The sequence below is a fragment of the Diospyros lotus genome, chromosome 9, assembly GCF_014633365.1.
Source record: "Diospyros lotus cultivar Yz01 chromosome 9, ASM1463336v1, whole genome shotgun sequence".
Classification (NCBI taxonomy): domain Eukaryota; kingdom Viridiplantae; phylum Streptophyta; class Magnoliopsida; order Ericales; family Ebenaceae; genus Diospyros; species Diospyros lotus.
The window spans coordinates 2,604,864-2,618,002 of NC_068346.1; the positions used below are offsets into that span (position 1 = coordinate 2,604,864).

A 13,139-nucleotide genomic window follows, 5' to 3' on the forward strand; every position below is an offset into this window, starting at 1 on the left:
TCTATAACTGATTGCTCTTGTCTCCGTCGTTCCTCAACCTTTTGTCTCCGGCTTTCCTGAGACCACTTCCCCACCGTTCTCCTCCCGATATCGCCATAGCTGCCGCCTCCAAGCTCCCCGTGAAGGTGTCGCCACTACAGAACGACCAATCATCTCCGTCACTAACCTCTCCCTCTCTATCTCTTTGTGGATTCACCTCAAGTGGCCAGCGATGCCCTTTTTGGAGTAATTAGAGGAACATGGAAAACGAAGCACTGTTAAGTGAATTTGGTTTCGTATGTGATAGGGCGATGATGTTCTTCGCAGAACTCAAGAATTTAAGAAAAAAAAATGAAAATCTGTACTCACAATAATTTGACAGCAATACTAATTACTTCAATATCATAATATTTCCTTTCCCTCGTTATGTTCTGCTCTATTTACTTAGTAATTCCAGAGGCAATCGAGGTCCACCATAGTTCATGGGAATAATGGAATCGTCTTCTTCCGGTGAGAACACTGGTTTCGAGTATCTTTGTGCGTTTGATTTGCTGTTCTAAAGCAAGATTCACAGTATAAAGTGATCCTGCACAGAATTGAAATTTGGGCAATGGAAGCTTTTGATGCTTGGCTCGAATTGAGCGGAAAAGGGCGAGGCTAGAGCAGAAGCTTTTGCGAAGAGCAATGAACAAGAGGAGGAGGTTGTTGGAGTAGTGTTGTTGGAGTTGTCCGCCATTTATCACAGGGGCAAAATCGTCATTTAATTGCACCTGTAAACTATTCTGTGAAACTCTTTCTGTACAAATAACATTACTCTAAAAATAGACCCAAACCTTGTCCCCAGGGTGCCTAAGCAGTTTTTGCAGGGGGTGGAAAAGCTTGTAACTCAGGTTCGAATCCCCCTACGATCACTTGCTCGGGTATGTTGGATTTAACTCCTTTTCTTAGAATAGGGCATCAGGTAAAAGGCGCTCATGATAGTGCGAAACCAAAAAAAAAAATAAAAGACTCAAACCCGTCCATTCGAGAACATCTGATAAAATTGGAACGATAAAGAGAAAATTAGCATTACTCCTGCGCAAGGATGACATGCACAAATTGAGAAATTGTCCAATTTTTTGTGTTTTACATTTGGGATCGAAACCTAGGGCCACCAGGTACCTTGATTTATCTCTTCCACCAAACTATGGGGGGCGTCTGTGATTGAGCGTCATCTAAAAAAAAAAAATAGACCCAAACCCCAAAAAAGAGGCCTAAAAGCTTGTTAGAAAAAAAGTCCACAGTAATAAGTCACCGGTACGTGAAGTCATTGAATGACTAAGAGAAATCAGTCGAATGACCAAGATCAAATGACTGAGAGTAAAAGACAATCGAGTGACTTCACCTGAGATCCTTTCTTGAGGCTTTCGAGAGACTTTCTCGTGTGAGATTTGAGGCCTTCAAGAGACTCTACATTGTTTAACCACTACTATTTGGGATACTTTTATGGGCCACTTGGATCCGAAAGCCTCTCTCCCAATCATGTGAGAGGCATTCTGGGAGACTTGACCTCTAGATACAAATTTGGAAGAGACCCTTTCGATATCCTTGCCTACAAATTCGAAAGAGAGACTGAAATGCTCATCAAGGATTGTTAGTCTCCTTCTACCTGTCAATCTCCTCCTCCTATAAATAAGAGACTATTCCTCTAGTAAATGTACACTTATAACTCTGCTTAGAGTATAGTTCTACTTATTTTTTACATTCTACATTGTGGGCACAAAACTTACTTAAGCATTGAAGGATTTGCTTGAGAGACTCATCTGTGCCCCTAACTGACTTATTTCTCTGCAGGTCTCTAAGAGACTATACTTGAGACACTCTCCTGTCGTAAATAAATTTATTATTATATCTAAAAAATAGTACCACTTAATTAACTTCATTTAATTTTCTTTGCACGTCAATATCAATGTGGACCATCTCTTATTTTTATGACCTTTGTATAATTGAGAAAATATAAATCCACGTTTGACAAAAATAACTCTTTCACCTTTGTTTTCTTACTCCATGTTCTTTTTCATTTTAAATCCAAAACGAAATCACAACTTGAAGGTGGGATCTTGAGCAAAACCAAATAATCATGAATCCATTAATGGTGCAAATAATTCATATGATAATCATTTGATCATATGTTTGCATTCACATGCAGCCATAGGCTAAAATCAGCTCCATGAGTGGTCCAAATAGCTATGTTTCCCTGATTGAGAAGGATGGCAAAGTCATACTCATCCCACTATATATCTCTCTTTAACTCCCCATTAAATTTAAACACTCGCTGCAGTCTCTGAAAAGTCGAAAACCTTTTGTTCTCTAGACTTTGAAATGGCTGATTATGGGCAACAGTGGCAGAGCTTTGATCCTGTTCAAGTGTTCTCATACACGGATATGAGATACAGTACTCTAGTACTTGACCATCTCGAGGATCTGAATTCAACTGTCTTGGAGGATTTTAGCAGTGGAGATTTCTCGGCAGAAACTTTCCTGGCCGCCAAACAGGCTGGTCACGAGTTCCCAGAAAATACTACCAACTGCATGAATGAAGTGCAGGCTCTGCATGATGTGGCCATGCCTTCACTTCCCGAGAGAAAGAAGAGGAAAGTGATGGAGCAATCGACTCCCAGCTCTATGAGTATGAGTATTTCTTCTGGAGCTTCCCAAAATGGCCCGAGAATCAGAGATTGTGCCATGAAAAAGAATGTGAGTTTCAACTTGAATTCTCTGCAATCTCTTTCTTTCATGGCTGGTTGATTGATTGAGCTTCTGGGTATTTTCTTTGTGCTTTTAGTACTCAGGAAAAGGTAAGAAAAATGTCGACGGCGAGAAAGAAGTGGAAGAATCAGAGGGAGGGGTGCATGTCAAAGCAAGAAGAGGCCAAGCTAGTGACAAGCACAGCATAGCAGAGAGGGTAACTTTCTAATACAAAAACCATCTTCTTTTCTCAGACTAAGTTGCAGATTAAAATTAAGCAATGATCCAAAATTCAAATCGATATCTCGAATCAGGTGAGAAGAGAGAAAATCAATAGTCGACTGAAGCGCTTGCAAATCATTGTTCCAGGATGCCACAAGGTAAAAACAAATGCATTGTATCATAACTTGTGCACGAATTATGCAGAAACAGAGACGTTTTTGTTTAAGAGTTTCAAAATTGTTTTCTGAATCCACAGAGCATGGGAATGTCAGCAATGCTGGATGAAATTATCAACTATGTCCATTCATTGCAGAATCAGGTTGAGGTGAGTACTAGTCATAGAACAAAGCATATTCCCCAAAGCTTGCAATCGATTATTCAAATAAATTTACACGAAATTTCCAGTTTCTTTCGATGGAACTCGCTGCAGCAAGCTCACTATACCACTTCAACTTGGGATCAGCCGAAGTTATCACAAACGCAGGCACAGCTCCTTCGAAAACCTTCCAAATCTAGTTATGTTCGCGCCTAGACTTTCGCGGTTTATGCAAAATTTACCAGAGGCTTGAATGTTAAATTTGTTTCCTCTAGTAATTAAACAGCAGATTTGCTATATTATTGATTTCTTGTGTTGTCCAAATAATAGTGAGATTGTGCCTTTTTGATGCCTTAAACTTGTTCCAACTAGCAGAAGATATATCATCTAAGATGAAGGTCATGGTGTGCTTTGGAAACAAAGCATGAATTTGATCGCAAAGACATGAATTTGTTGTTGAAACTTAATTATTCTGGGTTCATGTGCTTTGACAAGATGAACAGACATGAATTGACTGTTTCATCTGCTGGTTTGGAATCAACCAATGGAAAGAGAACTGCTGTTACTATGTCCAGATTATCCACTTGGAATATGGAAAAAGAAAAAGAAAAGAAATTGAAGGTGAAATAAAACCAAACCAAACTAGAGGACAAAGAGGCCAGTACGAGGAAAAAGCTATTTGTCGGCTCAATAAAGTGGGGGCGGACGCTTGTTGAGGGTAAAAACCTATGAAAACTGATTAAAATGGTTTGGATGAAGAGATTAATATATTTACAGTTAAGATATATGTAACTATGTAGAAATATCATATTCACGGGCCATTAGTCTGCTCGTCTTACTTCCTCTTGCACGCTTCTCAAGGCTCAACTAATTTCACTGTTGTGACGGATGAGTCCATTATTACTACTATTTACATTAAATATACTCAAATACTCGTAAATAAAAATGATTGAAGAGTTAGAACCCACAGTTCCCCGTCAGGAAAGCGACACGGGGACGGGAAACAGCCAAAGAATGAGTGACATTCAGAGCAACACATTGTGGGACAACCATGCACCTTGTGTGTGAGTAGCAAATTTCTCTCCTTGTCCATTGACCCAGAGAGAAGCGCCAATGGCATCTGAGAGAATGGGATAGCAAGCCATATTTACCCTGTAGAGCTACAGAGAGGTTCCAAGATGCAGCAATGGCGATGAACGAAGAAAACAACAAGGCACAGGGAGGACTAATCAGTAATCAGAGATGGTCCCCAAATAGAAGGGCACAATCTCATGGACGTTGTCAACTCGGGCTGTGGCTGCCGAGAAGCCGAAGAAACAATGGGCTTAATAATTGGGAAGGATTAGCATCAAATGGGCCATGGCATGTTTGAAAGAGGAGGAGACAGCCTGTTTCTCTGCTCTCCCCCTGAATCAATGCCCTTCACTGTCTCTCTACAGCCACAGTGCCTCACTTTGACTCCTTTCTTGAACCCTTTCCCTTGGAGCCAGGCTCATCATGCATGCACACTGTTAAAAGATTGAGTGGACGAGAAACAATGAACCCGATTTTCCCTGTTTTCAGGTTTCCCAAGTCATCATTTTGGATGATGTGAGGCTTTGGACTATACATTTTGTGGGATGGTCCATCAGATTTTTAGACCGGGACTTATGTTGTTTTGGGGATAAATATGGAAAGAAATAAATAAGATTATTTATAATAAAATTCGAGTAATAGTTATAATGATAACCTCAACATCTATCTTCTATTTTGTTGAGTATGATTGAGTAGCCCATGCAAATAAGATCTTGCTCAAGTGGCCTACCGAGTTGTTGCCAGCTATTGATTGTGTCCATTGGATATATCCATGCTTAAGCTTGGGTGGCCAAAAAAATGTATTTATACCTCTAAACTTTTACATTTTTTTGGATAGAATTTAAAGTTTTTATAATTTTAAATATATTTCTAATTAATTCATCTCTCTTTGATGACTCTTGAAATCCCTCTAACTGCATCTCATGTAAGAAATATTATCTCTAACTAACTCATCTTCGATCCCCTAAAAAAGTAAAGTAATTATCAAAGTAAATGCATCAATAACTCACCTAATCCAACCAAAAGGCACAAAATCGTTTAACAATAGTCCTCCCCAAAACCTAAAGAGGTAGAAAACGCACAAAAAAAACTTCCGTTACCGGGAATCGAACCCGGGTCTCCTGGGTGAAAGCCAGGCATCCTAACCGCTGGACGATAACGGAGACGGTTGACATAACAGCACAAGGAATAGTATAAATATAAATAATTAAAATAAAATCATTTTACTGTTGCCAGGATGGGCCTGGACCTTCATAGTTAATAATAATATTCCGAAGCCCGGCCCACCACAGCTTTGGACAGCAACTTCTTGCGAGATGCAACCCCGCTTTCGGAACTGTTGAAGTAGACGATACGAAACCAATCAATGAATGAATGAAGCTGTACAGATCGAGAGAGGCTAGAGCAGAATCTTGTTCTGGATCGCAAGGATGATGTCCCCGAACCAAAACTCCGAAGACCGAGGCTCTTCGAATCCCGCTACCTTCAGGTAAATTCACCGCCCCTTTTCCAACCCTAAACCGCTCTGTTTGGTTACCGAGAAAATAAGGAGGCGCGTCGTTCTTTCAGATTCAGTTGCTTTGGCGTTTCTCAACAGTGAAAATTTGGTCAAATCTCGACATTCAGTTGGATTTGTAGAAGTTCTGATTTTTACGGTGATAATTATGGTATTACTTGTTAATACATTGCTGTTTCGTTGTTATTCTCGTAGAATTTTGATGACCAGCAACGTAAGGGCACGTTATGGTCTTTGGTTTTGTTTGATCAGAAAATGGAAGAAAAGAAAAGAAACCAAATCAGGATTGAGAGTCTCGGGACTTTCCTTTTTTGGAGTTGGGGAAGTGATGCATTCTGATTGAACGAACTAGCTTGCGAAACTTAATTACAAAGCTTAAAGAGAAAAATGCTAATGTTTAATTGGCTCTGGGCATTTTAAATTCAGATGGATACTCAATGAGGATTTTGTTAGGTGTTAACACAAGGCACTGGCCTGTTAATTAGTTACTCTGATGGAAGGCTAACTTGTCCTGTTAACAAAAATTCGTGTGTTTCTTGTTATTTTCTTAGGCTTTGGTTAGAAATGAAACATAGGAACATAGTTGTCAAAGGCGCAAAGGTGCTTGGAGCCAGAGTTGCACACGATTCCCAAATTTGTATAAAAATACTTATACATCATTTCTTTCACTATGTACCAATAAAGAGATAAATGTAAACTAATAAAATCATAAATAACAGATAACCAACACTATATTACTATAATGACAACTAAACTAATATTATTTCAAAAAGCACTACAAGTCTAAACATCAATATGAAGCATTGTTTCAGATTCAAGTTTCAAAACAAGAGACAAATTTATAAAATGACAGGCAAGTAAAATGAGATACAACTTGCAAACATAACAAATCAGAGTCGTTAAAGCATTGTTAAATCATGGTCTAACATAACAAAACATAGCGTAAGTCAAAATCACAGGTAATATTTAAATCATATTCTATTTGTCTAAGTTTAACATAAAAAAATATTAACATAAAGCATTGTTTCAAAATTTTAGAAGTGCTGGCATATACCAAGTATGCTGAGGTTTGATGGTGTTTCAATCCCTTTTCCATTTCTCCTTTCTCCTTCAGTGTTTTTCTCAAGTTTTGAGTTTAGGGTTCTATGACAACAGGTTATGAGATGACATTTGGGATGATTATTTTAATAGGGTTTTATGAGAAGAGGAAGAGGTTAACATTTGGGTTTATGTTAGGGTTTTATGTTCAGAATTTCTATTTAACTTTCTTTTTATGAAATTAACTTTTATGTATTTTTTCCTTGGTATAACAAAATATTGATTAATAATATTAAAAAAAAACCAACAGCACATGGCAAACAAGGTGCCTATGGTGGAGGTGTGCACCTGAATGCATAGGCGTGCGCCTAATGGAAGGCAGCTCACCTCAGCCATGCTGAGACGCCCTCTCTGGAGCCTTGCACCTAGGTGTGCCTTTGACAACTACACATAGGAAGTTTAAGTATCATATGCCAATGGTGTACTGAGTTTTTTGCTGAAGAAAGATCTAAGTCATAGCACAAAACTCATGGGCATAATGTGAGTTGTAATGGGCTGACAGAAAATTTGTTCTTAGATAAGATGATTGGCAAGAAAAATCCATCTAGTCAAGTCAACCCCACTTAGTGGGACTAAGGCTTGGTATGTTGTTGGATTCATTTTTACATATCTTCTACCTAGCTTGGTTGGTGGTATTAGTTGTTCTCAGTAAAGGGTTTGTTTCCTTGTAGGCACACTCCATTGCAGATTATCCACATTATTGGCAACTTTATGAGAATATGGTCAATTTACTCCATGTACAACTACTTGTCTCAGACGGGAGCTTCAGTTGTACTTTTTATTTTCAGTTGCCTTGTTCCATCGTCCATCATATTTTTAGCTTTGCAAAAGCCTTGGAAGGGCAGACCCCTTTCTAATACACAGGTAATAGAATTTTATGGTTTTATGATGAAGTGAACATTAATAGGAAAGCAATCAAAGTGAAACCTACTTATATGTTACTCTAATTTGCTTTTCAGGTAGTACCTTCTATAATAAATGGGGGTATAACAGCTCTGTACTTCATTTTGTGGGGAAAAGGCCTCAAATCATGTGGTCCTGTCAGGTATTTTCACCTGCTTAAAGAAGATTGCTGCTAGGATTTTGAATTTATCAAGTTCCCAATACTGTTTGAAAAAAAAAAAAAAAAAAACACCTCTTAAGAGAGCCATGCATTTTGCCTTATCAAATATAAGAAAAAGATTGTGGAAGTATGTGGTATGGAGAATAACAAATAATGTAATGGTTAATCATAAATTCAGAATACAATGAATTCTGGGGTTTCAATGCGAGGCAAAGGTATCCCTCTGGAGATTTTGAACAAGGATAAGTAATTCCAAGGTTTTAGTGGTTGTCTGTTTTGCTCCTTAGGTTCCATTTACACACCTTGCATTATAGACTGGTTCTTGGACTTCAACCAAAACCCTACCAATTATAGAGGAGGCTATTGCATAATTCGTTAAATTTTATACAGTGTTTTTTTCTTTCTGCTTAGCAATCCACTTTGTTGATGTCAATTTCCTATTAAAATATTCAGGGCTATAATGGCAGAATATTCTGGTGCCGTTCTTGGAGTATTATCTGCTGTATTGTATGGAAGACAGAGCCATGTTTGGAAAAAGGTATTGTGTGGTGTATGATCTGCAGAATGTTCTGGTGCTGTTTTTGGTGCTTTCAGTTTAACCAACCGCTTTGTTTGCCCTTTCAAATGGTTGGTCATGCTCTGGCCTTTTAACTATTCCACTTATCTAGGAATTGAGAAATGAGATCTGCATTTTTTCCTAGTTCTAAGGTAATTTAGTCATTTTTTTTTTTTTTTGGATTTTTTCATAATTGTTTGGGATATACTTTATCTTTAATCAGGTTGGTGGACTTGTTGCAATGCTAGCAGCTTTGTACTTCTTTTCTCAAGGGTGGGCCATGGCCACATATTCGCCATTCTATATCCTTTTATACATCACATCTATCTGTTTTAATCTAGTTTAGATAATTATTTCTCCTCCTCCCTCTTTTCCCTTCACCCATTCCTTTCTTTTTATGCTGAATAACCAACAGATCTTTTTCCTGTGTGATGAACTACTTAACCAGAGATATACCATTTACTGATAACCGTGAAACAGAGGTTGAAACAGAACAACCTTTGGGCATGAAGGAAATGGTAATTCCAATATGTGCAGGAATCTTATCTGCATTAAGAAGGGTAATTGCAAGACGTGTTTCACTCAAGGTATTGACATCCATCTACACAATTTTTCCTATGTTTATGCCGTCCATAAGTTCCAATCAACTAGTTCTCCCTTTACTTAACCTCCATTACCATTTCTGATTGTGTGCATTCTTCTTCAGAATCAACTTAAGAGGCGACTTCATGCCATAACTATTGCTGCTGCAACTTGTTTCCTATTTCCTGTGGCTATGTGGGACATGATTATAGTATGTTTAACTCTAAAACCTTTTACATCCAACTGTTTTTGAAGTTATTTTTGGGACAAATGCGCTTGAAACTCTCTCTGTCTCTATCTCCCCCTAACATTGAGCACTTCAGGGATCAGCTTCGGATAGCCGCACAGAATTGCCATTTTCTGCTTGGACTTTTTTAAGCACTATTCTGTTTGGAGTTGTCATGATATTCTATGTGGACAGCATAGCAGAAGAGAGGTAAGCTGAAGCCCAATCAATTATTTGCTCCTCTGGAGTTCTTAATTTGTTAATGCTTGGTCAATAATTCTCAAATTGATACCACAACATGAAAAATGCATAGCTGCATGCTTTTACAGATTTTCATGCATGATGCATCATTTCCGGTGTTTCAATGTTTGACTTGGTACTTTTTTCTAAATTTGTATTGTTGATATAACATATTATTAAATATGGTCTCCATGGCCATGGTGATATTGCTCATCTCTTTTGGCTCGTTTTATTGATTTATTTTGTTTTGCTGATTCAGAAAGACCAGGTGATGTTAATTTTTATCCAAAGTATAGAATAACCCATAATTTTAGAGGATATTTTTTTTTCCAAATAGAGGAGCAAATTAATATTTGTGAAAAAAACACAAAAAAGTGAGAATTTTTACAATCTCAGTCCTTCCTTCTCTCAAAATCCTTAATTTCTGCTAACTGCAAACTCTTTGCTTAAAATCTCTGGTCTCTTTCTAGATGAAGGCCATCCCCATTCAGCATGGCTTTGCCTCCATCCCAAATAGTTTACATGAAACTCTATTTGTATGTATTGTGATGATGAAATTTAAATATCTCAGTCAGATTTTTGTGTTTTAAATTCGTTTGTATTTATGAATTTTGAAAATTTAATTAGTGATTAATGCTTTTATGTTCTTTTAATATTTTTTCAATGTAATTGCCCATAACATAGTCATATCACCTAAACAGTGACATTATATTTTTTATATAATTTTCTAATTAGTGATTAGACCAATGAACCATCGGTGTAATCAATGAAACCAGTACCCCAGCCAGTTCTCAATGACTGGTCCAGTTTTAATAACCATGCTTAAAATGGCTTTAGTTTTTCCCAAAAATAATCGTCTGCATGAAAATTTTGAATCACATCTTGCATGCTTAAGGATCATGATGCATTGCGAACCCATTTAAATGTTGGCATCATGTTCAGCGCAGAAATTTTAATTTTGACTGCTATACACGAATTGTCACATTCTTTCTGTTTGTTTACATTAGTTTTACTGAAACCTTTAATAGCTTGTCAACTCTGTTCTTCTTGCATCTTTATGCTTCTATTCTAATGCTCCTTCCACATTCTGTGTTGTGGTAACTTCTGCTAATATTCCTGCATTACAAAGGAAAGAAAGCTTGAAACGATTGTGATTCTTTAGATATTGGATGCATTTATTAGTTTGTCATGTAGCACGTAAAGATTGAAAACTTCATTCTTATGGAAATTTATTTTGAAAGCCTTTCTCTCTCCTTCTCCATCTCTCAGCACTTATCCAAAAAAAAAAAAAAAGGTGCTTTGTGAGGGGAAGGGACATGTATGTAACCTTGATTGCCTCATTTTATTTTGAATTTTAATGCTTTTCTTTGTGATCTCAAAATGAAGATTATGGGCCCATGAATGATTGTCACAGCTACAATGTATTTGCAGATTGCATATGGTTTTCTCTTCTCCAAGACATTTAATGGTTGCTGGAGGATGCATCATTGTCATGGAGATCGTGTACAAAATGGATTTTTCTCTGTTGGGCTTTCTTATCTGCTGCACAATTTTGGGCTTTGGTATGTGAAATTTGTCTTCATAATTTTGGTGACTGCCTGACTGGGGTTTTACATTGTAGGAAATTTTTGTAACTGTGATCAGCATATGGTTTTGTATGCTAGGAGATCAAGGTACATACTAAAGGACATGTACTGTCAACAACTTGAGGAGCCATGAGAATCAAGAAAAGTTGTTCATTATATGCTAATTCTAAGGAATGAAATCAGACTGCTGCTCAAAACCAATGCAGCAGCAGTCTGGTTACCTCATATTAGACTGCTGCTGCATTTAACCTTTTGAGCTGAAAAAAATAACGTATATTCGTGTTAATAAAAATGTTTTGATGGGAAGTTAAGAATAAATTTACATTAGCAAGTTTTTTCTTTAGCGGGCAACTGCTCCAGCATTACCTCTTAACCTTAGAGATTTCCTGAACAATTATTCTTTCAGCATCTGCAATTCAAGATTGATATGCCTTGGGTTTTATCATCTTTACAAAATCTTTTGTGCTTGTAATACCGGTGCTTGAATGCTTAAATTTGTCAATTGAGTTCAACAGATGTGTAGGATGTAAGAGCCTGCAGTTGCAATTATATATGGTGGTGTTTATTTTATAAGTTGGCTTATGAGTAAACCTGAATTAAATTGTAGGGACTTATGAAGCAACCTCTTTGGATCGTGTTAGGAAGGATTCTTTGCAGAACTCAGACCTATCTAACGGGTTATTTGGAGACCAAATACAGAAGTCCTCATTACCAACTTGAAATATGTGGGTAAATTTTTGAATCTCTTCATCCTCCAATGTTGCGTCTACTTATTTGTCTATTAGTATAGTGACGACCCTTATGGTGCAGATTCATTTTGTTCATCAAGATTGCCAGCAATTATCAAAAGCAAAATCTAGCCAACATTTTTATTTTGTTTGGTCCCTGCTTGTAATCTTTAAGGCTGCAAAGAAAGAATGTGTCTTGCACTTCGTCGTTACAAGGCCCAAGCAAATTTTGATTGGTAGGCTCATGGTGATCTTATAGCTGACTTGACTGTTGAGGTTTGTGATGAAAAGAAGACTGTAAGAGATTTGGTTGTGCATATTGGCCACCATTACATGAAGTTTATTGCTTCCTAGTTGATAGCCAATTGGTGGAGGAAAAATACTTGTACAGATAATGTTTCCTCTTTGTTGTATAACTAGTTCCAAGGACATTTCCCCATGTTTTACATTCATGTCTTTTTGGTTCAATTAGCCAGATGTAGTCTTGTGGGTCAAGTGTTAACCATACCGATTTCTTCTTTAGGCTGAGATGATGATACTGGAGGGCCATCTAACACAATGTGAATGGCTTGTTTTGGTCCAGTTTTTCAAAAGCGTTGTGCCATTTATTTAAATTCCCTAATCTTTGGTACCTTCCTCACTCCCTTGAGGGCTCTTGCTGTTTTTTTTTTTTTTTTTTTTTTGCCATTGATATGTGTAATTTGTATGTCTTCAAAAATCATAGATTTGGATTTTTTTTTTTGTACATTGTTGTCGGGAAAATATATTTTTGTTGCATTTTGTTATTTTAATTTTTTCTGTTTTTTAGTTTATTCGGTTCAAGAATTTATTTAATTAGTTTGGTTCAATTTTTTACACAGGCTCTTCTATTTAGTTTTTGTAATCTGATTAGTTCAGTAATTGAGTTGATCGAAACTTCACCTTTACTTATATCTCATGAGGTTGTTACTTTTATTAATAAATAAAATTCACCTTTTATTAAAAAAATTACTGTGCAATTACTTTTGTTTACTTTGTAATAAATATGATGCTATGAATAATTTGCCACAACCAGATATTATTTTGTGATGGATATTATCTGTGCATTTGTTTTCAAAATTTATATCAAAAAGGAAAAAATATGTTAAAAGACTAAATTGGATCAAATGAACATATTTAATTAGATTATTAGGTTAAACTAGTGGATCACTCATGCGATGCATGGATATCGTGAAAAAAAAAGATTA

At 36.9% G+C, this 13,139-nt stretch overlaps 2 protein-coding genes and 2 non-coding genes across 5 annotated transcripts; 3 read left to right on the forward strand and 1 right to left on the reverse strand.

Annotated features, from left to right (window-relative positions):
• Positions 1–996: 996 nt before the first annotated feature.
• Positions 997–1,099, forward strand: LOC127810724 (U6 spliceosomal RNA). Its single transcript, XR_008025535.1, has one exon. It is a non-coding gene; the product is annotated as a U6 spliceosomal RNA (small nuclear RNA).
• Positions 1,100–2,269: 1,170 nt separating this feature from the next.
• Positions 2,270–3,602, forward strand: LOC127810291 (transcription factor BEE 3-like). The gene is made up of 5 exons (XM_052349679.1): positions 2,270–2,715; positions 2,804–2,923; positions 3,021–3,086; positions 3,185–3,253; positions 3,334–3,602. Exons 1-5 carry the CDS (start codon positions 2,341–2,343, stop codon positions 3,442–3,444), a joined length of 741 nt encoding a protein of 246 aa, XP_052205639.1. The 5' UTR covers positions 2,270–2,340; the 3' UTR covers positions 3,445–3,602.
• A 1,807-nt stretch (positions 3,603–5,409) lies between these two features.
• Positions 5,410–5,481, reverse strand: TRNAE-UUC (transfer RNA glutamic acid (anticodon UUC)). Its single transcript has one exon. It is a non-coding gene; the product is annotated as a tRNA-Glu (tRNA).
• A 156-nt stretch (positions 5,482–5,637) lies between these two features.
• Positions 5,638–12,546, forward strand: LOC127809137 (uncharacterized). Of its 2 annotated transcripts, none has more exons than XM_052347841.1 (11): positions 5,638–5,807; positions 7,604–7,796; positions 7,892–7,977; positions 8,449–8,533; positions 8,775–8,853; positions 9,008–9,138; positions 9,258–9,344; positions 9,457–9,569; positions 11,031–11,161; positions 11,793–11,914; positions 11,996–12,546. In XM_052347841.1, the coding sequence occupies exons 1-10, from the start codon at positions 5,749–5,751 to the stop codon at positions 11,903–11,905; spliced, it is 1,077 nt and encodes a 358-aa protein (XP_052203801.1). In that variant the 5' UTR covers positions 5,638–5,748; the 3' UTR covers positions 11,906–11,914; positions 11,996–12,546. The 2 variants fall into 2 exon arrangements, with proteins under 2 accessions (XP_052203801.1, XP_052203800.1); XM_052347840.1 differs by having other exon boundaries at positions 11,793–11,910.
• The last annotated feature ends 593 nt before the right edge of the window (positions 12,547–13,139 follow it).